Genomic DNA, 21,911 nt, shown 5'->3' on the forward strand with positions numbered 1-21,911 from the left:
ATTTTTAAAGCTGAAGAAGAATTAGGTGGGTTGGACGCAGGGAATAACTGTACCGTGGAGAAGAGGAGTTTCTCATGACCCTTATAATCGGTAAATTCGCTCTAATTGTACAGGCTTTTATTTTGCTGAGTGGGCGGGGCGATGACGCACTTCCTTTGGCGCGCTTGTGGTACAATTCAAAGATTCGGAGTCAACCGTTAGCGCGTTAACAACAACTTAGAGCACCTCAGCTTTTAGTCGTATATAAAGCACTGATATGTGCTGAAGTTATCGGCTCTGTAACAGTAAGTAGAAGTGTATCTTGAGTTTGGTATGTTTTGTGTGCTGTGAAGTGCATATTTTGTGATATTATTTGTAATGGTGTCTTGTTAATGAGGTCAGGAGCTAGCGTGTAGCGCTAGCGGCTCTCTCAGGCGCGTTACATTGTGTGATGATGTGAAGAGCTTTCAAGCGGTTTATATGTCGGTTTTTACAGAACAGCAGGACACTAATGCTTCTCTTCTACTGGAGCTAGCTTGCTAAATAGTTACACTAGCCGGTTAATTCACTGAGTCGTGTTTAGCTAGTCGAAGGCTTGTTACAGACTCGGTAACAGTGTTTCTGGTGTTGTTCTTGCGCACAGACATGTCGTGGGATTTCGTGGTGCCTGTGACTCTGGATGATCTGCTGAAATCCGGAGCCATCAATCAGTATGTGGTCCAGAGCGTGCAGTCACCTAAACAGCTGCCCTCCCACCTCCACAGTATGTACATCTAACACTCCATTATACTCTGGTACTCTCTCTCTCTATATATACTCTTATTCTCTATCTATCTATATATATACACACACACTCACACACTTTTATTCTCTATATACATTTTGTACACTCTTATTCTTTTTTTTCTCTCTGTCTATCTATCTATACACTTTTATTCTCTATATACCTTTTATTTTATATGTACACTCATTCTCTCTCTCTATCTCTCTCTCTCTCTCTCTCTCTCATATATGTATACTATTTCATTCTATATGTACTCTTTTATTCTCTGTATAATATACGCAGACACAGAGCTTAAACACACCTCCTCATTTCTATTGGAAAATTTTATTGATTGAACAGGCTCTTCAGAATTTCTCAAAACTTTTTATTTCTTAATTGTGCAGGATGTGCAGGGGAGTCATTCATTCAAATATATACACTGAATTAAAAAAAAAATTCAACAGTTTACAATTACCCATAAATCATGAGTCCTTATACATTGAATAATACAGTGATTACAGACTAATTTCCAGAAGCTATCTGCCATCATGACTATGAATGAGTCCATACATGAGTCCATCATGACTATGAATGAGTCCATACAACAAGTACATGTAGGACCAAACACTAGATCAATTATTAATCATTATTGTGAGATAGCAGTAGAGTCCTGTAATATAGTGGATTTAACTAAATGTTTGATTTTTTTTTCTGTTTTGTTCGGTGAGTATTTTGACCACCTCAGAGGTACCGCATACGTTTTCTGTGGACGTGTTCATTATTCATGGCTTTGGAAAGATCCATTTGGTCCATGCCCTGGTCCAATTCTAACAAAACACAGCTTAACCTGTTTTTTTTTTTTTTAATAAATATATAGCACTTATATCATTTGTTAACAGCTGTTTCTGGCCATATAGTTGTAATATGCTAATTTTTGTCCATGCGGTGTGGTGTTTTGGAAATGGAGGAATGAGTTCATTTTTTTCTTGATAAACACAGTGATTTGATTCTCATGTGTGAACTTTCTGTACCTGGACTCTTCGTGTCTATGTGGTTTCCTTCCATCTCCCAAAAATTGACTATAAATCCTCTGTGAAACAGACGAATGCAGTTTTCTGCCATTTAAAGACCCCTCACGTTACAACACACTATTAATTCTTTAGAGTGTTTATGATGTCAAGTGCTATTTTTCCATCAGCTTTGGAGTTGGCCAGTGATCTGGATTACGAGTTCAGAATATCTGGCTCTACAGTAGGTTTCTCTGTTTCTTTCTCAATAAGGCCTTAAAGCTGCTTTGCGAAGTCAGGGCCCGCTGTGCATCTTGGAACATTTCGACACAGCATACAGCGTCCTGCAGTGAGTACAGCACTGCTCATTTTATTTTAACTGGTCACGGTTATTGATGATATTTAAGTTTGAATCTACTGGGAGTAAATGTGTGAGTAAATGTTCTTGATTTCAGGAATTTTCGCACAGTGGATGTGACTTTGAAAGAGGACACGCTGGAGCTTCTCATACAAGGTAGGTCTCAGTGATGAAGGCTTTCAGATGAGTGCTGTGATGAAGGTCTGCTTCTCCCTTGATTCATCTTTTCCCCATGTTTATTCTTAGTGGTCCAGGGCCTGTCCATTTCCTTGCCGCCCCTCCTCCTGTCTGGGTCTTTGTCAGCAGCAGACCGCAAAGAGCAGCTCAATGCGGTCAAGATGAGCGTCTTTCTGCTCTGCAAACTCACTGAATATCTGGAGAGTGACTCCTACAGGGAGAGTGTTGTCACTGCACCCAAGGTACTGTACTTACACTGGTGATAAAAGAAGTGTCAGTGCTAACTTTGATTGGGAAACTAGAGGGGAACAGTTAGCATGGTCATATTTTGGTAATATTTTGTCAATCCTTCTGGGATTTTGACTCTAGCTTGCCTTCATACCTAATCCCCAAGGAGATTGGTATTGTCATCTTCATTCCCAGGTTCTGACTAGAATTGAGGACACAAAACTGAAGAGAGGGAGGAAGGTTCATTAGATCTTCACAATCTTCGATTAGAAATCAATGATGTTTCTTCTTAGTTTAACCCTGTGACAGTCAGGACCAGACTCACTACCTGTATTCTGCCATGCATGTGTGGCTAAGGTCAAAGCCTTCCAGCCTTATATATCTCGTAGACTCTTGTAAAAACAGAGCCTGTTATTATAGCAATACTCTGTATTTCAGTCCCAATACCTCTATTGTGGAATTACAGGTTATTAAATTAAAAGTGAAAGCTAATGGTGGTTGAGCCCAGTGATGAGACTATGGCATCTGTGAGCTGAATGACCCAGAGATTGTGCTCTGTGATGGTGGGTAATCTTGGCTGAGCAGTGGAGACTGACTGCCTTGCTGTAAGGGCCCACCTACAGCACAGCTAGCAACCAATCAGCATTCTTTGTTTCCCAAAGAAATGGGTCTAGCAAACTGATGGGAGCTTGCACATATTCTCTCTCTCTCTCTCTCTCTCTCTCTCTCTCTCTCTCTCTCTCTCTCTCTCTCCCTCTCTCTATCTGTGTCTCTCTCTCTCTCTCTCTCTGATAGTAGGGTCACATTTCTCTTTGTGGTCGTACAGCTTTGAGCATGTTCTTTGGTAATCTGAGGGCAATCACTGGCAAACGTTCTGTCCTCTGGATTCCATTATCTGGATTTATTGATTTCCTCTGGGTAAAAGCTCTGTTTTAGTTAGGAATGTTTTTTTTTATTATTATGGAAAAGGTGTTGGTTGGCACAAGTTTTAATATTCAGGCATATGCTTTTTAAAACTTTTTATACATCCACAAGGGTAACTTACACAGGTGTAACGTGTGTGTGTGTGTGTTACAGGGCCGTAAAAAGGAGAAGCCTTGTGGTAAGGGCTTGCTGCATTGGGACAGTGAGCGTGAGACGGTGTTGCAGTGTCTGACCCAGTTGCTCCAACTGGATATCCGCTCTCTGTGGAGCCTTTCTCTGGTTGAGGAAGAATTTGTTAGGTGAGACACGCCCCTTTTCTTTCTGTTCATTCTCTGCACCAGGAACACACCACTGTTTTTAAATCTAATACCTTTTCACATAACTGTAGTTTATCTGTCATAATCCTGGACAGTCTGAGGAAGAAAGACACACAACAGAATAAAACACTTTTTATTCTCAATCAATGAAGGGTGGTGTGATCTGATTCACTTCAGACCATTACGACCCTGAAGTTTTTTCCCTATAAAAGCGTACCCTGAAGTGCCTTATTACCTTATATATACCTTATTTCTCTTCTATCACAGTGATTTACTACAGATTTGAAAGTGAATAGGTTGGAAAAGCTCTGAAGTGTTTGTTTTAATTTACCTGCTCTCCCTGCTACTAAACTGCTCTTTTGTTGGTTATGAATGTCTCTATGCCAGTTGAACAATTTTAGTAATTATTTTTGTTCTGTGTATTTCCTCTGTCTCTCACTTTTCCTTGGGTTCTGTAGCTGTGTGACGTGTTGTTGCTATAAGTTGTTGGAGAATCCCACGATCAGTCACATGAAGAGTAAACCCACACGTGATGCTATCATCCATGTGCTGGGACTGATGGTGAAGAAATACAACCACATGCTCGGTTAGTGAACACACACAAGTACATGGAGATGGAGCTGCATAATAAAAAGCTCTTATACTGGGCCCTAAGGATTTGAAATGTTCTTTTATGTTTTCGTATTTTATGGTTTGTTTTTATGCCTGAGAATCACCTACTTTTTGTCAAGAATGATGTTTAAAACATTATGTATCTTTTATATTTATATGGAAAAATTGGCATTAGTGATATTGCCATAGTTATAAACTGTAGGTAGTGTAAGATTTTGGATAAAAGTGTTGTCTGAATTGTGTTTTTGTTTTGAGTATGTGGATAAAAATATGGATATACAGTATTGTATAAGCTTCTGCATGATGATGATGTTTGTGTGTGTGTGTGTTGCAGGAGCATGTGTGAAGGTGATTCAGCTGCTGCAGCACTTTGAGCAGCTCTCTTCAGTGTGTGCACAGGCAGTGGCAGCCTGGAGCTCAGAGTATGGAGTCAAAGCAATTGTAGGAGAGATCATGAGGTACTTTTCAGTCCAAAATGCTAGCTATTACATGAAATTCATTTTGAGTTTGTGGAACAATACGTCAAAGTTTTTTTTTTTTTTTTTTTTTTTTTTTTTTTTTTTTTTTTTTAAATTTATCATGATTAAAGGTGTAACAATACACTCTGCTCACGATTCGATTTGATTTGAGTCAATTGTAAGAATATTTTTAACAAAATTTGAATGAAAAAAAAATCATGATTGAAAAGACTCCTTTTTATTTTTGAATCAATGCAAAACAATGTGCATTTTTGTCTGTATAAAATTAAACAAACTAAAAATGGCTACGAGCAGAGGTGTTCGTTTAATATTGTTTAAAAAAAAAACAAAAAAAAAAAAACTGTGTCCTCCATAACACATTCAAAACTCTACAGCTAGAATTCTCTCTCATTCTAAAAAAAATCTGCACATATCACCCAGACTTTATTTTAAACTTTCCACCTTTGAGACCCAGCTTAAAACCTTTCTCACCTTTCACTTTCATTCTTCTCACTTGGGTTGTGCTGTGACCTTGGGTATGAGGAGGGTGCTATGTAAATTAAATTTATTATTGTTGTTGTAAGCACAGTGTACTACAGATACACAGGTAAACAGGGTCTTTTTCTGATACTGTATGGCAGTAAATATGATTATATGCATTTTAAGGATGGTGTGTACATCTTTCAGGCAATGCTGTATGCATCTGGTTACAGTTAAACTAGTAACAGTGACAAGATACAACTAAATCTCTCATAATTTAATCCAGGTCTAACTCAATATGATTATTTTCAGTTAAATTCAGTATAAATATCACTATTTCTTCTGTTCTTATTTTGTCTGAGAATTCTTTCCAAACAGTTCCTGTTCCAATACTGTTTTGCTATTATAAATGCAGATGGGTTTTTATTACATGTATATTATTACAGTGTATTATTTATACACAGTATTGTTCTTGTAGAAAGAATGGTACTGCTACATTACATATTGACAGACAAACTTGACAGACACAAGCTGAGGGTGCAAGTGCCTGTGCATGCGTATCTGTGTGCCTGAGTGTGCATGTACATGCGTCATGAATATTCTGTGCATTTTGTTTGTGCTCCAGAGAGATCGGGCAGAAGTCCAGTGATGAGTTGGCTAGAGAGGGATCAGGTGTGAAGGCCTTCTCTAGCTTTTTGTCTGAACTCAGTACCCTGGTTCCTGAAGCCATGATCCCTAATATCAGTGTGCTTCTCACACATCTGGATGGAGAGGTACATATACACACACATTAGGGTAATCACCCTAATACTATAGTATTAGTATTTAAATGCAATTTGACATTAAGTAAGTTCTGATTTCTTGCTGTCACAGACAGAATGAACATTTCTAGCAGCACTACATTTATATTGTTATATAGTTCAAACCATCAAAGAAGAGGTTGCTTCTTTAAACAAACAAACAAAATAAATAAATCCCACATTCTCATTTTTTAAATATTTGTTTTTAGTGATAGTTTTCTTATTCCTGTTGTTTGTCTGGATGCAGAATTTCTTATGACATTACAGTTCCTCTTTTCACTATGCAGAATGTTTTGTTTAAGCCTCTCTGTACTGTTCTACATCAGTGTACTTGATGTGTTCGGTTTCCACAGTTAGCTAGCGTTTTCTCATAACAAAGAACTGGTGGTGTTAATGGTTGAATGATGAAGTATCAAAGTAATATATAGGATTAAATACACATTAGGCATATCTCTGTTATATTCAATAATCCCAGTTAAAATAATAAACTAGATATTTACATTTGCATACTTTTGTATCTGTATTCAAAAGTATGTGGACACCTGACCATCATGTGGGCCACATAGTTGGAAGTGCACAATTGTATAGGATGTCTTCGTATGTTGTGGCATTAAGGTTTCTCTTCACTGGAACTAAAGGGCCCAAACCTGTTGCAGCATGACAATGCCCCTGTGCACAAAGTGAGCTCCATTAAGACTTGGATTGCCAAGGCTGGTGTCGAAGATCTCGAGACCTCAACTCCATTGAACACAGGACTACCGCCAACCCCCCCCATAAATCCCCACAGCCACAACCCAAAATCTAGTGGAAAATCTTCTCAGAAAAGTTGAGGCTGTTGTAACATGAATTGGAGGGATCAACTCCATATTAATGCCCAAGGTTTTGCAACAAGCATAAATGTGATGGTCAGGTTTCCACATACTTTTGGCCATATGGTTTATTTATTTGACGGAATACATATCATAGATAAAGATATTAGTGTACTTATGGATAATGCTGTGTTGAGAGCTACAAACAAAACAGTGAGGTACATGCATGAGAATAAGTGCACAGGTCTTTGCCTGCATTGATATTGCCCAGTGATGATACCAAGGCGAATGTGAGCTTACTGGATGCGGGTCTGAGTTCTCCTGTGTTCCTATTGGCTGGTAATCTTGACAGGGCAGTGGAGATTTGCTGCTTTGTTGTAAGGGCCAGCCTACAGTCACCAAGCCCCTTCACTCACGCCCTTCTCTAAAGGAAGTAGTAAGAGCATGTGTGGAGGGAGCTGACAGTGTGTGTGTGTTTTATGTGTGTGTGGATGCAGGTAGATTCTCAGCACTTTGCTTTATTCAGTAGGCTCTGAACTGCATCTTTGGTAATCTGAGGGTGAACTTTGAGAGTGTTTGTCTCCACAGTCATGAACCTTATTAGGGCTGGTATTCCCAAAACAGTACAAAGTATGAATGCTGACTAAAGGTGACATTCCTTTTTTATAATGTCTCGGTCTCTCTCAGAGTTCCAGTATGCGTGTGGCGGTGTGTGAGGTGTTGGGGGAGGTGCTGGTACGTGTGTTAAGTGGTGATAAATTAGACGATTCTGGTCGAGCAGATCGAGACCGTTTCCTCGACACTCTCCAGGAACACATCCATGACACACATTCCCACGTCAGAGCTCGGGTGCTTCAAGTGTATACTCGCATTGTGAACAGCAAGGTAAGTGTGTATGTGATAAATGAAATCAGTTTGTGCGTTTTGGAAACAACAGAAGAATAATTCTTCTCTTCCTCAGGCTTTGCCATTATGTAGATACACTGAAGTGATGGAATTGGCAGTTGGTCGTCTTGGTGATAAATCAGTCCATGTGTGTAAGAGTGCCATCCAACTTGTGGCTGCTTTCATCGCCCATAATCCCTACAGCTGCAAGGTAAACTCTATTAACCTGCCTATATATTGTCTGCTTTAGTCTTGGGGATGTATATTACTGTAAATGTGACACTGAAGCTTGTTAACCAGTAGAGATTTTCAAATACAGTTGTCACAGTTGTCTTAGCGCTTTGTTTTTAAACGTTTGGTTACTTTATGCAAAATGGCTGTAGGTACAGCTGAGGGCTTGTGGAGAGTGAGTGGGTCTTTTAAGGGTGCTTTATGCTTTACACGTTTTGCGCATAATCTTGCCACAATGACTGTGAATATGCCATATGACTGTGTGGCCCCTGCCACCAAAATTCTGACTTCAATACCATGTGTGATTCTCACTACCAAAATGATGTAAAAATTAATGTCAATCAAAATTGGGGAACACACACACAGACTGAACACTCGAAATCAGTAAGTGTTTGCAATGGTTGCTTCAAGAAATGGATATCAATAACTAAGAATTTAATTGCAACTAAAAGGTGCAAAAACTCGAAGATACAAAAGTCCTATTTTCTGCCGAATCAGAACAGCATGGGTTTTATAACACGCTTTGTATGCTGGTTTTGTTGTGTCTGCTCCCTGAGTCATTGTGCCAAGATTAAGTCAGATTAGGGTTGGCCTATTTATATGCTGCATCTAAAGTATTGAGTATTATAGAATCCACCATGATTGAAAAGGTGCTTAATGTCCAATACCTCAAGCACCTCTGGTTGTAGGTCCCACAAATAAATCCACAATTTGTAGTAAAGTTACATCAGTCAGCTTAATTAATAATGTAATGGTGATGTTTCTCATCTGTTCAGCTGAGCAGTGTGGACTTAAAGAAACCTCTGGAAAAAGAGACAGCCAAGCTCAAAGAGATGAGAGAGAACATGAGGGAGAAAGCACCAGGTATATATAAACGTATAGTTTTTCCTCTACATTGATATTGCCCAGTGATGATACCAAGGCGAATGTGAGCTTACTGGATGCGAGTCTGAGTTCTCCTGTGTTCCTATTGGCTGGTAATCTTGACAGGGCAGTGGAGTTTTGCTGCTTTGTTGTAAGGGCCAGCCTACAGTCACCAAGCCCCTTCACTCACACTCTTCTCTAGAGTAATGCTGGGGAGAGAGTGAAAGGGCAGACAGTGTGTGTGTGTGTGTGTGTGTGTGTGTGTGTGTGTGTGTGTGTGTGTTTGTAGACTCAGATAGAATCTCAGCTCTGCTGTATCCAGTAGCCTATGAACTGCATCTTTGGTAATCTGAGGGTGTTAGATTAACTCTTAAACTTGTTTTGCCATGAGGTTGTTTTTCCTTCTTTAGCAATACCCGTTACTTTCATTTCATTCTCAGTCCCAGTTATCTCGGCGTCGGATCTGTGGGCTGCAATGGAGCCGGAGGTGTCGCACACGGTCAGAGCTCATCTGGAAGCTAGCAGTGACCCAGAGATGGAGGAAGAGGATGAAGAGAAAGAAAGCGAACATGGCAGCACTGACAGAGACACTGCTGTCCGAATTGCTCAGTACCTCAGACACAACAAATACAGGTAACAGAATGGAATCAAAATAAGTTGACAATATTTTTGAGCTTGCAAAGTGATACAAACTGTTAATGTGTTTTATAGTTGCACATTTGAAATGCACAGATTTGTAGCTCTGTTTTGACTAATAACCAAGATTAACACCCCAGTGATTCAGAATCATTCTCTGATTGGATCATGTGTCTGTTTGGGGACAAAAGCCCAGTGAATTCCAGACTACATTCACTAAATTTACATTTACACCAAACTTATGGCACATTTCATTTGTCTTGCTAACAAATAATCAAGCTACACAATTCTCTCCACGTCTACTCTTTCAAAAAGTAAGCTGTTTTCTTTTCTTTTTGAAGTTACAGAATCATTCCTGAACTACCTAGGTTCTTATTGGTCAGTCAGAATAACGTTAGAAACAGTATTTACCAAAAAAAAAAAAAAGGTCACAATGGAATTACAGATGAGTGCATTGCATGAGTTAAAAAAAAAATTACTGTAAGACCTTTACATTTATACGTCCTTTATGGCTGCAAACCCTTTGGCAATGTTTTAAATTAGGGTAGAACTGCAAGTTTTAAAACTGTTTTGAATATATGAGCTTAATATTTTTGCTGAGTTATTTTTTTTAATTTTTATTTTTTGTGACATTTAAAATGTATTTGCTTAATTAATTTATAATAAATTAAGTGATTAAATTTTATATAATTATATATTTAAATTTGATATTTAAGTAATTATTATTAAAAAATAATTATCAATAATAATTATTAATATTATTAAAATTTAATAAATAAATAAATAAATTTTATTTTATAGGCTTAAAATCCTGATAGCGTTTTGTATTTCATATAATAGAACTCGGTGGCTTTGTGTATATTCAAGTGTATGAAATTTGATTTTCTGATTTTCTCTTCTTTCGTGTGTTTCTCTGTGCATATAGGCAAGCAGTGCGGCTGTGTGTGCAAGCTCACACTCTTTACCCAGAGTCTCCATTCTTCTCTGCTCTGTCCGACATGAATGCAGACACACTGATTAGCACACTGGCTTCACTTTTTAAAGGTAAGCATGTTGCTGCCTTGAGGCTTGGGTGTTAAGAGATCAAATTCAGTTTTGTTATGGTTGATGCTGATGTTCAGTTTGCACAAATATAACGCTGCAGCTCGCTCTGAATTCCTCCTTGCTTACAGGCCCTGAGGAAGAACAGGCTTCAGATATGGGAGCGAGGGAGCAGCCCCCCACACCACAGAAGGAAAGAGAAGGAGAGAGTGATGAGAAGGAGAGTGAGCTGAAGAAGCAGGAGATGTTGGTTCAGTACCTGAAAGACACAGAGAGCTTTGCCCTGCAGGTTGAGAGAGCCATTGCGATCATTAACAACATGCTGTACTGGAAAACCACTACAGGTAACATTTGTATATTTATTGTAAAAGTAGTACAGGTTATCAGTTATTTATACATCTGTAACTATCAAAAGCATTTTCTTTAACGGAGTACCACAGTGCATATATTGTATATCTGCATAAATAGCTACACTAAAAAACACTACGTAGAATACATTACCAGTGTCTAATCATTCTGTAAGAAGTATTTATCTTTTTAAAATGACTTGTGTTCATCAACACTGGACTGAATGTTCTGGACAATGTTGTTTTGTGTTAGTGTAAATCTTTACAGGTAGTATCTGTACCTTGTTGCTGTTTAGAAGTAAAATGATTCCCTTTTCTCACACCCTCAGTGGTTCAGGAGGCAGTACAGTTCTGTGTGACCGCATGTGAGTTCAGCGTGGCAGACTCGGTGTGTGGGGTGAGGAAGATGCTGCCACTGGTCTGGTCCTCCGATGCTGCAGTCAAAGATGCTGTCATACAGGCATACAGACGCCTCTACCTCAACCCTCAGGGAGACAGCACCAGGTGTGTGTTTTGTGTTTTCTCTCTCTTGTTCGCAGGGTGTGAGTGGGTGTAATGAATCACACAATGTCTCTGGTGTAAGTGAGAGTAAATATTAATCCTGTCCTGTGTTCTCCCTCTTGTCTCTGTTCCTGGACAGAACCAAGGCCCAAACTCTTGTGGACAGTCTGTGTGAGTTGATGGTTGATGCCTCACTGGGAACCATTCAGTGTTTGGAGGAGATAGTGAGTAACTGAATTATTTGGTCACTATACAGATATCTGTAGAAAAACAGTCCTGATCTATGGCCAGTCTATGTGACTTTAACTTTCTGAATGTCCTGTATAGGCTCATGCTTTCCAGTTCTGGTCCTGTTCAGACAAACTGAATATTTTATTGGAGTACTACAGATGTTTTTAATCAAACCCATCATTTGCAATTGTAGTGGGGGGAGGGAGGGGGTGATTACCAAGGTTTAGTACCTCAACACAAGAAAAGAACAGAAACCCACTGACATTGTGCACTGATAATTCCTTAGAGCATTTTAACATGCATGACTACATCATGCTAAATTAACCCCTTTTTCAGTTCAACAGTAAACAACATAACCATGTATTAGGTGGCTGCATGAGTAATGTATAACTTTGTCCATCTGAAAATATAGGTTCATCTCTGAAGGATGAATTATACAGATTTAAAGCTTAATTTCTGAATTCTTTTGACTGAAGAATTTATGAAAGCCATCTATGAAAAAGTTTCATATAGATGTTTTTTTGTTTTTTTTTAAACTGACTCAAGTGTTCTTAGACCTCTATTGTAACAACAGTACCTCAGCAAGTGCTCTTAGAACTCTATAGAGTAAGTGTATTGAATTTTGAAGAAAGTGTCATTTTTCTCTGTAAGGAACAGAAAAGCAGTTACACACAGCATTAAATATCCATACAGTACAAATAGAAATTATTTTGAAAAATGCTGTTGTGTTCCTTAAATCCTAAATAAAAGTTTAATGCATATAATGCATGTGTTAATCAGGAGAAGGAATAAAATGCAGTGCAGTGTGGGTAATCAAATACCACGACTGATGAAACAATGTTATAAATCCGTGGTATTGTAACCATGTAATTTATGCGGAGTATGTTTCAGAGAGCAAGTCACCATGCTCAAAGTCTGTGTGTTTGCAGGTGCAGGAGTTTTTCAGCACAGAGAGTGCTCTGCAGGCGTCTGTGGTGCAGGTGCTGTGGGAAAGATTCTCAGGAAAGAGAGAGACCTCGGCACTGCGCAGGAGAGCTGCAGTACTGCTGCTTGGCATGGCCGCACGGTGAGACATAAATCTTACTGTAGTAAGATACACAGTACATTAGCTTCATTTGTTCAAACATTTATACCCTCATACCTCAATTATTGCACACATTTTTTAATCCGAGTCACACACAATTCAAAAGAAATTCTGAGCAGTCCCACCTACTCCGATAGACTCTTCTGATCAATCCTGCCCGCTCCTGCAGACAGGGTTTGACAGCAGTGAGCTACCACTGCAACATTATAAATGCATGCTGTCATGGTAGCTCACTGTCAAATCCCTGTCTGCATGGTAAGTGCATGTTTATTTAATTAGTTATAATTTAAAAAATTTCAACTTTGTCAGAGACATTTTACACTGCAGACCAGAACAAACACCAAAAACAAAAATAAATAATTTAAAAAATACTAAAAATAAATGGCACATATAAAAAGCTTTGCTGTTTAACATATGAGTGTGGAGGAGCTGAGGTTTTTTTGGGTGTGTTTTTTGGGGTGTGGTGTAAAAGATTCAAGTTAGACTTGAATAACATCTGCTGAAGTGAACAAAATGCACTCCCTTAATATAAACTAGCCCAACGTCTGCACAGCGCACAGAAAATCTTCTGGTTGCTCCCGTTAGGGGTCACCACAACGGATCATTGGTCCGCATATTTGATTAGTACAGTTAGTACAGTTTTTATGCCGGATGCCCTTCGTGACGCAACACTCCCCAATTTTATCTGGGCTTGAGACCGGGACTGAGAGTGCTCTGTTGTATGCTGGGGTGGTTCCCTGGCCAGGATTCGAACCCGGACTGCAGCAGTGAGAGCGCTGAGGCCTAAGCACTAGTCCTCCAGGGACCCCCACAGTGCGCAGAAAATAAAAGGCCAAAAAAATCAAGTGCTTTTCTGACACACATGAGGGTCCCTGTACTGTGAATCTGTCATCTTCACATTGCCTCTACTATGTGGTTGAGTAAATATTAGCTGCATCAATAGTGCAACCACAACTAGGAATTCTTTCTAACTGAGAAGCGACTTCTATTCAGGACAACTTTGTTACATGTAGTGGCTAACTAACATGATGCAGGGACTATACTGACCCAAGTACAGTCTCTAATGAGCTAACTGTTAACTGTGTACTTATGGACTACTAAGAACAGCCAAAGTAATAGAGTGAATAAAGCAGGGAAGAATGTGTTATGAGATCAGAATTTCAGCTTAGAACATGGCACCTTTTGTTTGAACCCACCCATTTGTCAAGTGATTAATTTAAACAGTTAATAGCTCTGAATGTCTACTCTTGGTTTGAGCCCTGTTTTTTTTCTGTGAAGACCACATTTGTTGTTAAAAAGGATAAACCAACATGAACACCAGAAAGCTACCTATGAGAGAAATTTTAAAGTTTTAAAGCTGAGAAAAGATGGAGAATCGATCAGCGCCATTGCACAAGCATTGGGCATAGCCAGTACAACAATTCGGAATGTCCTGAAAAAGATAAACTACTGGTGTACTAATAACCAGACATCGAATATTGTGAGAGCTATGAAGAAAAACCCAAAAATAACAATGACATCAGTAACCTACACAGGATAGGGCTGAAGGTATCACAGTCCATTGTTTGAAGAAGACTTTGAGAACAGAAATATACAGGCCATACCTCAAGATGCAAACCACTCATCAGCAGTGAGAATCAGAAAGCCAGTTTGGAATTTGCAAAGAAATACAGAGATGAACCAAAAAAGTTCTGGAATCAAAATGAATCTCTTACTAAAGTGATGAAAAGTCCAAAATGTGGAGAAAGAAAGGATCTGTTCAGGATCCAGAACATAAGATAGTATGTTTGAGCATGGTTTTCGCTTCCTGAAGAGGAGACTGAAGGGAGTTGACTGTAGCTAGCTAGCTGGCTAGGTGACCGCTAATAAGCGCTTACATTAGTCTTGGGCAAACTCAAGGGGATTTCATATTCTGTCTCACTTTTTGTTGTCCCATAATATAGCAAAACTGGTCCCTTAGACCTTATATATGTTCCTGTGTGTGTGTGTGTGTGTGTGTGTGTGTGTGTGTGTGTGTGTGTGTGTGTAGAGCTGAGAGGGAAGTTGTACTCGGTAATCTGGACACACTCTGCTCTGTTGCTTTGGGAGAGAAGGTGACTGAAGATTACTTGCTGGCCAGAGACACTGTTATCACCATCACCAATATTACTGACCACATAAGGGTATGTTAACATGCAGCAGTCATATACCACTAAACATTCATACATTCTTGAGCATGTGAGAATGACAGTATGCTATGTATACAGAAAGGTTTTTCATAACTATCCTTACTGTTGTAGCAATCTAAAGGAGCTGCGTTCAGGCTACCGATGGACCACCATCTCTTCAGCTGTCTGACCCAGGCTGTTGCTGATGGTACACACCCGAGTGTTTTCTAGTCGCATTCTGATGTACAAAATGGAAAACGCTAATGCTAGAGACTCTTTGGTTCCAAACCATCCATAGTAACTGAAGGAAAAGAAACCTAAGTAAAAGAAACTGAGGAAAAATCAAATTATTTTATCAATTACCTTCATATAATTATAAACACCATGTAGTGACTATCACCCTGTCCCCTGCATAGGAGTGATATTGGCCGAGCCCCACTGGCAGACTTTCATGGAGCAGGCCGTCCGCCTCATCTACTTCCTTGCCGAGTCACCCGATCAGCTATGTGCTCGCCTCCTCCAACGCTCGGCTCACCTCCTGCTGGAGCAGATTACAGAGAGTGGGGAGCAGTCACAAATGTCAGAAGGCTCCCAGGACTCCCAGGAGCCAAAAGGTATAGCGGAAATGTGTAGGATCCTCTGTTGAGCATAATACTTTTCCATTATGTATGAGTGTTTAAACTATTGAATTTGTAACAGGTTCAGTCCTGTTCCTGTTGGCTCACTGTCCCACAGTTTGCTTATCCTAATCTCTTTAACCAAAAGCTTCAAGAGCATTTGAGTTTAATTATAGAGTGGAACTTGGCATAAGGTTTGAGAGGGGTAAAAGCAATAATCTCTCAAGCTCATTTTTCTTTGCAAATTCACTTCCTTCTTACACCCTCCTTCTTTGTCTCTCTCTTTTATACTCTGTATGCAGTAAACTGTGTGAGTCTGGCACAGCTGCTCTCTCTGTGTGGATTCGTGGCCTTCTGGCAGGTGTCTCACCTGGAGAGAAGTGTGAGTGCTGAGCTCCGGCGGCGGAGGGGAGAGAAGGAGGAGAAAGAGGAGAAGGAGAAAGGGCCTGTCAACAAGAACAAGGTCTGTATCAAGATGGGGACAGTTCTTCACAAAGGGATGCTGATTCTTGATGCACAGATTTCTGAACCTGATAATTATGATCCTGATGTTTAACTTAATTTGCATCCCGTGTGACAGGAAGCCAATGACAGCTGTGTGGAGGAAGAGCTTGGCTTGACTGGTGCCTCAGCAGAGGACACAGAGGCAGAATTCATACGTAAAATCTGTGAAACGGAACTTTTAGCCGGTGAGAGCTAACGTCCTCTTTATTTAATTGGCTAGTTCATGAAATCAAGTGTTTTTGATATGAGCTATGGTGGTAGTCTGAATAAATTGTTTATTAATCTATTAATGCCATTCATGTTTAATTTTGCTGTTTTTGCTTTTTTTTTTCCCCATTTTGTGTGTACAGAAGGGAACATGCTCAGTGTGTTTCTGCCTTTGCTGGTGAAGGTGTGCAGCTCACCAGGCCGATATTCTCATACCCAACTCACCACTGCTGCCTGCCTCGCCCTCTCCCAGTTCATGATGATCAGGTAAATCGCAGACTGTATTGTATAGTATTAAACTTTTATTACCTTTAACAGACTGAATTATCTGAATTGTAATTATTATCAAATCTGCAATAAATATAAATTGATAGAAATTCAGTGTTGAAGGGCATGGTTTGAGTTTTTATACGTTAATTTTGTCTTTTTTCATAAAAAGAAAAATTTAGCAGCATTATTGTAATGGAAGTTGTTTGCTAGCTGGTTCACACATTTAATTATTTTGACTGGTCGTGAAAGTGAAACCTTGTTTAATGTCCTTGTGCAACTAATTAACAAAACAGTGATGGAAAATGTCAGTCTAGCTTTTGCAACCATTGTTTTAATGTGGAAGTAAAAATTTCTGATTGTGTATATGATTAGTTTTAATTCTAAATCTTTTAAATCTTTGTCTCTCTCATGTTTCTACACCAACTCAGTCCAGCAGTGTGTAAGGATAATATCCGTTTACTCTTCACGGTGTTGGAGAAATCTCCTCTCCCAGTCGTCAGAGCAAATGCTATCATTGCCCTTGGAGACCTGACTGTTCGCTTCCCCAACATTCTGGAACCCTGGACCCCCAACCTGTACGCCAGGTACGCCCACTTGCCTAATAACTGATGTACATGCATATCTGTATCCTGCTAACTGACAAGGTAATGTATTAGTTTGTTAAATTTAATTTAAATAAATTCCAATCTGCACCCTGCTAAACCTTATGCAGCTTAGCTCACTGTACAGCAAGATGTTTTGTGACCTACATAATGAATTGTGAAACAACTATCATTACCTATTGGATGTGTCTGTGAAGGCTGTGTGACGAAAATGTGTCAGTGCGCCTGACGGCCATCACGGTTCTGACCCAACTGGTGCTAAAGGATGTGATGAAGGTCAAAGGTCAGGTCAGCGAGGTTGCTGCACTGCTGCTTGACCCTGAGCCACATATTGCAAATCTTGCAGTCAACTTCTTCAATGAACTCTCTGCAAAGGTAGGCACTTATTAGTCTAACATAGCTAGATGATTTTATATGATTTAGAAATACTTTTAAATACAGGGCCAGTTTGTTGTTGTTTTGGGTACATTTGAATCTTGATATATGAATGAACAAGTTGTGCTTCTTGATGTACTTGTTTCTATTTCTGTGTTTAATCATGTTAATGATTTCCTCTCACAGGATAATGCTATCTATAATCTACTGCCAGACATTATAAGCAGACTGTCAGATCCAGAGAGGGGGATGAAAGAGGAGGACTTCAGCACTATTATGAAGTAAATCCATTTTCATTTAGTATTTGGTTAAAATATTTGTAAATATGTAATTTATAAATTGCTGTCTCTTTCTCATAGGCAGCTCTTTTCCTACATAACGAAGGAGAGGCAGACAGAGAGTTTGGTGGAGAAGCTCTGTCAGCGTTTCAGAACAGCAAAGTGAGTTGTTAAAATAACCAGTTTTTCCCTCCACAATAAATGGCTCACATTATCCGCAGCAAAGTAGTAGCCTGCATAGGTTTCATAATAATTCATAAGAGTAATGATGTGAATGTTTCGGCTAGAAGCTGTATTGCTTTGGTTCAGTGGTTTACTAAGGATAGAAAGTATAAACACATGTCTGAATGTCCGTATGTCTGATTTTGTTCAGGACTGAGCGACAGTGGGCAGATCTGGCTGTATCTCTGTCACTGCTCTCCATGTGTGAGCGAGGCTTTAAGAAGCTGCAGGAATGCTGGGAGTGTTATAGTGATAAACTTACAGAGGATGCAGTTTACCAACCTCTGCTCTCCATCTTGGCCAAACTCCGCCGCAGAGCAAAGCCCCAGTTTAAGGTATGGTAGACTCCACACACTGTAGGCATATTCAAACCTGTTCCCCATGAGGTCCACTTGTGCCCCCTCCAAAAAAAAAACCAAACTTGTCAGTACTCAACTATTGCAGGGGGAGGGGTGTAAACACAGTGAACAGTAAAAACGTATCACAGTACATTTTCAACATATTATGCTTTTACAAATTGCTTGTCTAATTTCCCTCGTAGAAACTTTAAAAATGGTTCCACACTGCTGACATTTTTCACTGTTGATCTGCTGCTCAAACTAACACACTGTCCAACTATCATTACCATTAAAAATATTTGTCAAGTTAATTTAACACTTAGTTGTAGGCCTATTTAATCTCCCCCCCAGTTAAAATGATTTTAACTAACTACTTATTTAATGAGAGCTAAGTCAAACACATTGGTAGATTTTATTTCACATTAATGAACTTAAAACCTTTCATTACCTTTCAAGCAGGAAAACTGAGTTAAGCGAGCACTGGCCGAAACATTACTAAAATGACATTTGGGGAAGTGGGTGGGGCTTCCAGGGGTGTTTATGAACAGTGTCAGTCATAAATAGAATGTTTCACTTGATGTGGGTTTTTATTTATTTATTTATTTATTTTTTTAAATTAAAGTAAAGGTTGGCAGGTCTAATGGTAATTTAAATATATAATTTTTTTTTTCTCTCTATTTTCATCACCCCCAAAGTTTGAATAACTCTGATATAAACCTCAGCTGATGCTGTTTGAATGCATCAATGCCCACTGCAGGAGTGCAGAGAAAAAAACATTTTTTTTCCCCCACCATTTACAATTATCCTTACCATTCAAACTGTCCGTAAAATGTCACTTTGATATAGTGATTTGATACATCTTCAGTATTCTGCTTATGCTGAAAATTTAATTGAACATGTTTTATTGCTGTCCTCTAATGGCACAGGCTCAGGTAGAGGAGTTTGAGAAGAAGTTAACAGCAGTGCATACAAAAGGTCTGGAAAATGTGGAAAATGAGGAGAGAGAGCAGCAGCTAGAGCAGCAGAAAAACACCCCTGTGCCCAAGAACGCTCGCAGACCAACACGAGGTAACACGACACATTGCTGTCTCTCAAAATTATTTCTCTCGCGCACTCTCTCTGTGCACCTGATTTATTTATAGTCACATCTACAGCAGCTTATTTTCACATCTCTTGGTACCTTCGGACATGTCTGAATGCCTGACAAACATGCTGCACAAGGCTGGAGTTATACCTGCTTCTAACTATGTGTACAGAAGATGGCTATTGCGTGTATCCTGCTTTCTTTAATGCACATCCGGGAAAAAAAAAAATTAACACAACGCATGTGTTGCGATACCATCATAATGTAATGCAATATTGAGAAACTGGTCAAACAGTGCATATGAGAGATCTGAGGAAAGAAATATACTCTGTTGTTGTGATGAGATTTCAGTTTTAATGTTCTGATATATCTGCAACAACAGCTCTGTTGTCACTGTTTCTACATCTTATCATAGCATTCTGTTATCATCATCATGAGACCCGTGTTAGCTTAAGGGAAAATAACATCTCTCCTCATTGCAGGTCGTGGGAAGTCTAGGATGGATGACAGTGACTTGGTGACCCCCAAAACCTCCCGTGCTCGCCCCAAAACAATTATCACCTTTAGCAGTGACGAAGGAGAGGAGGAAGAAGGTGAGATGGCAGTGCCATGCACCAGTCTTTATCAATTTGGGAAAACCTGTACTCCAGTTTGGCATATGATCAGATGCTCTTTAGCATTGTTGTGTTGAAAAGATGGAGTTTGACTGTGTATCTGTATATTTCCTCTAAACAATCCTGATCTTCAGTCAAACATGTTATACCTTGCTCCAAAACGCAACTGGCCGTGATGGTCTATATGTTATGCTGTTCTATTAATATAAAGCTTGTGTGTGACTGATGCCACAAGTGAGAATTTGGAGATATCATGGCACATTTGTGTGTGTTGTTTATAAAGCTTGAGCAGTCGTTCCCTCTCCCCTGTGAGAAGCTGAATGCCCTCACTGCTGCATTACTGTAGGGTAGAGGGTAAAGACTACTGTGGGCTGTTAATAAACAGCCCAAATCCTGGTACCAGGATTTATCAAAAACACATGCTCGTTGCTGGTTCACTATATCACAGATTGAGAGTATAATCAACCTAAAACCCTTTTGCAAAGGATAGTACACTATGAAAAGAAAACACAACAGAATGACTGAAAAAAGAACAAAATTTAACAAAGTTCCAATTCAAGTGCTTGGTGAAGAGATAGGTCTTTAATCTTTGTTTGAAGAAAGCCAGTGACTCAGCTTTTCGGACAGCCAGGGGACGTTCATTTCAGCACCTGGGTATCTTGAATCATGGTGGGTCCAGTGGAGCAGTGATGGAGGCTTGGAGGGTGCGGGGTGCACAGCAGAGTGTAAGTGCTTGGGGGGTGCGCTGCTGCTGGTCTGTTTTTGGCTTTGTGTGCAAGCATCAGTGTTTTAAATATGATGTTAGCATTGGTGTGGTGTGGGAGAACTTGGGGAGGTTTAAAACAAGGCTAGAGTTTAGATTAATTACAGGGCTCAGATGGCACTTAGAGGCAGACCAGTAAGGAGTTGCAGTAATCCAGTCTCAAAATGACAAGGGACTGACCAAGCACCCGAGGGACCTCTGTGGATAAAAAGGTCAAATCCTCCTGATGTTGTAAAGAAGACACCTGTATGATGGTATCAGTTTAGAAATGCGAGGATCGTTAGTTGTCTAGGACTACCCCAAGGTTGTGTGCATGAACAGAACGTGTGATCTGAGAGTTGTCCAGGGAGATCACAAGATCTTGACGTGAGGATGCATCGCCAGGGATGAACAGCAGCTTATTCTTGCTGGGATTTAGTTTCAGCTGATGTGCTGGTGTCCATGATGAGGTGCCTGCCAGATGTTCTGAGATCTGTGTAGAAACGTGAGTGTCAGAGAGGAAAGGAGAGGATGAGCTGAGCGTCCTCAACATAGCAGTGGTATGAAAATCCATGTGTGTATTACTTCACTGAGAGAGCTGCTATAGAGAGAACAGACTTGCAAAAGGAAATGCATCAACATACAGAATTTAAGTCTGGCTTAATTCTAAGTGTTTGTGGTACAACTGAAATTCTGTATTGTGCTAGTTGTGTGTGATTTTATGACAGACATACATATACATATACATATATATATATATATATATATATATTCTTACATTAATTCTTAATTGTGGGTTTCTTTTTTTTTTTTTACCTAGATGCTGTGATGGCAGAGAGTGAAACTCCAAAAGTCACCACACCCATCGCACGTACCACACGCACTCGTCTACGCCACTAGCCCTCCTTTTCTTCCTATCACCTGAGTCTCTGCCAACCTTCCCCCTGTTTTAATCTTTTTATTTGTTTATTCTTTCCATTCGGAATGCACTTTTTTCATGATTTTTCTTTTTTTCAATATTATACGTTTTTATCCATGCTTTTATAAAATTTTTCTATCCAGTTTAAAACAGTAATTTTGTAACATATCTGTGCTAGGCTGCATCATTATTACATAATTTGGAATAATGATCTTAATAAAAATAGCCTAAAAAGTATATCAGAAATTGTTTGGTTTCTG

General features: G+C 39.5%; 1 protein-coding gene and 3 non-coding genes across 4 annotated transcripts; all 4 read left to right on the plus strand.

Annotated features, from left to right (window-relative positions):
• The first annotated feature begins 124 nt into the window (after positions 1 to 124).
• On the plus strand, positions 125 to 21,888 carry ncapd2 (non-SMC condensin I complex, subunit D2). Its single transcript, XM_026925735.3, has 32 exons — positions 125 to 284; positions 623 to 742; positions 2,023 to 2,098; positions 2,205 to 2,263; positions 2,354 to 2,526; positions 3,590 to 3,735; positions 4,212 to 4,339; positions 4,700 to 4,823; positions 5,929 to 6,076; positions 7,600 to 7,797; positions 7,874 to 8,008; positions 8,805 to 8,892; positions 9,333 to 9,525; positions 10,454 to 10,572; positions 10,701 to 10,913; positions 11,246 to 11,420; positions 11,557 to 11,641; positions 12,578 to 12,714; positions 14,762 to 14,894; positions 15,012 to 15,087; positions 15,296 to 15,493; positions 15,799 to 15,959; positions 16,077 to 16,185; positions 16,351 to 16,474; positions 16,906 to 17,061; positions 17,277 to 17,454; positions 17,641 to 17,735; positions 17,814 to 17,894; positions 18,106 to 18,289; positions 19,219 to 19,360; positions 19,859 to 19,969; positions 21,553 to 21,888. The coding sequence occupies exons 2-32, from the start codon at positions 625 to 627 to the stop codon at positions 21,630 to 21,632; spliced, it is 4,143 nt and encodes a 1,380-aa protein (XP_026781536.3). The 5' UTR covers positions 125 to 284; positions 623 to 624; the 3' UTR covers positions 21,633 to 21,888.
• Positions 3,015 to 3,370, plus strand: LOC117595750 (small nucleolar RNA U85). Its single transcript, XR_004576927.2, has one exon. It is a non-coding gene; the product is annotated as a small nucleolar RNA U85 (small nucleolar RNA).
• On the plus strand, positions 7,178 to 7,474 carry LOC113533665 (small nucleolar RNA U85). Its single transcript, XR_003403443.2, has one exon. It is a non-coding gene; the product is annotated as a small nucleolar RNA U85 (small nucleolar RNA).
• LOC113533661 (small nucleolar RNA U85) lies at positions 8,932 to 9,250 on the plus strand. The gene has a single exon (XR_003403440.2). It is a non-coding gene; the product is annotated as a small nucleolar RNA U85 (small nucleolar RNA).
• Positions 21,889 to 21,911: the final 23 nt, after the last annotated feature.

The sequence above is a fragment of the Pangasianodon hypophthalmus genome, chromosome 21, assembly GCF_027358585.1.
Source record: "Pangasianodon hypophthalmus isolate fPanHyp1 chromosome 21, fPanHyp1.pri, whole genome shotgun sequence".
Taxonomy (NCBI): Eukaryota; Metazoa; Chordata; class Actinopteri; order Siluriformes; family Pangasiidae; genus Pangasianodon; species Pangasianodon hypophthalmus.

What these genes read in the sequence shown, in the direction of transcription:
- ncapd2 (XM_026925735.3), top strand. Translation starts at nt 625, where the DNA reads ATGTCGTGGGATTTCGTGGTGCCTGTGACTCTGGATGATCTGCTGAAA. An exon ending in GCTGGAGCTTCTCATACAAG is followed by an intron (nt 2,264 to 2,353) that starts GTAGGTCTCAGT and finishes GTTTATTCTTAG; the next exon opens with TGGTCCAGGGCCTGTCCATT. An exon ending in TCAATGAACTCTCTGCAAAG is followed by an intron (nt 17,455 to 17,640) that starts GTAGGCACTTAT and finishes TTCCTCTCACAG; the next exon opens with GATAATGCTATCTATAATCT.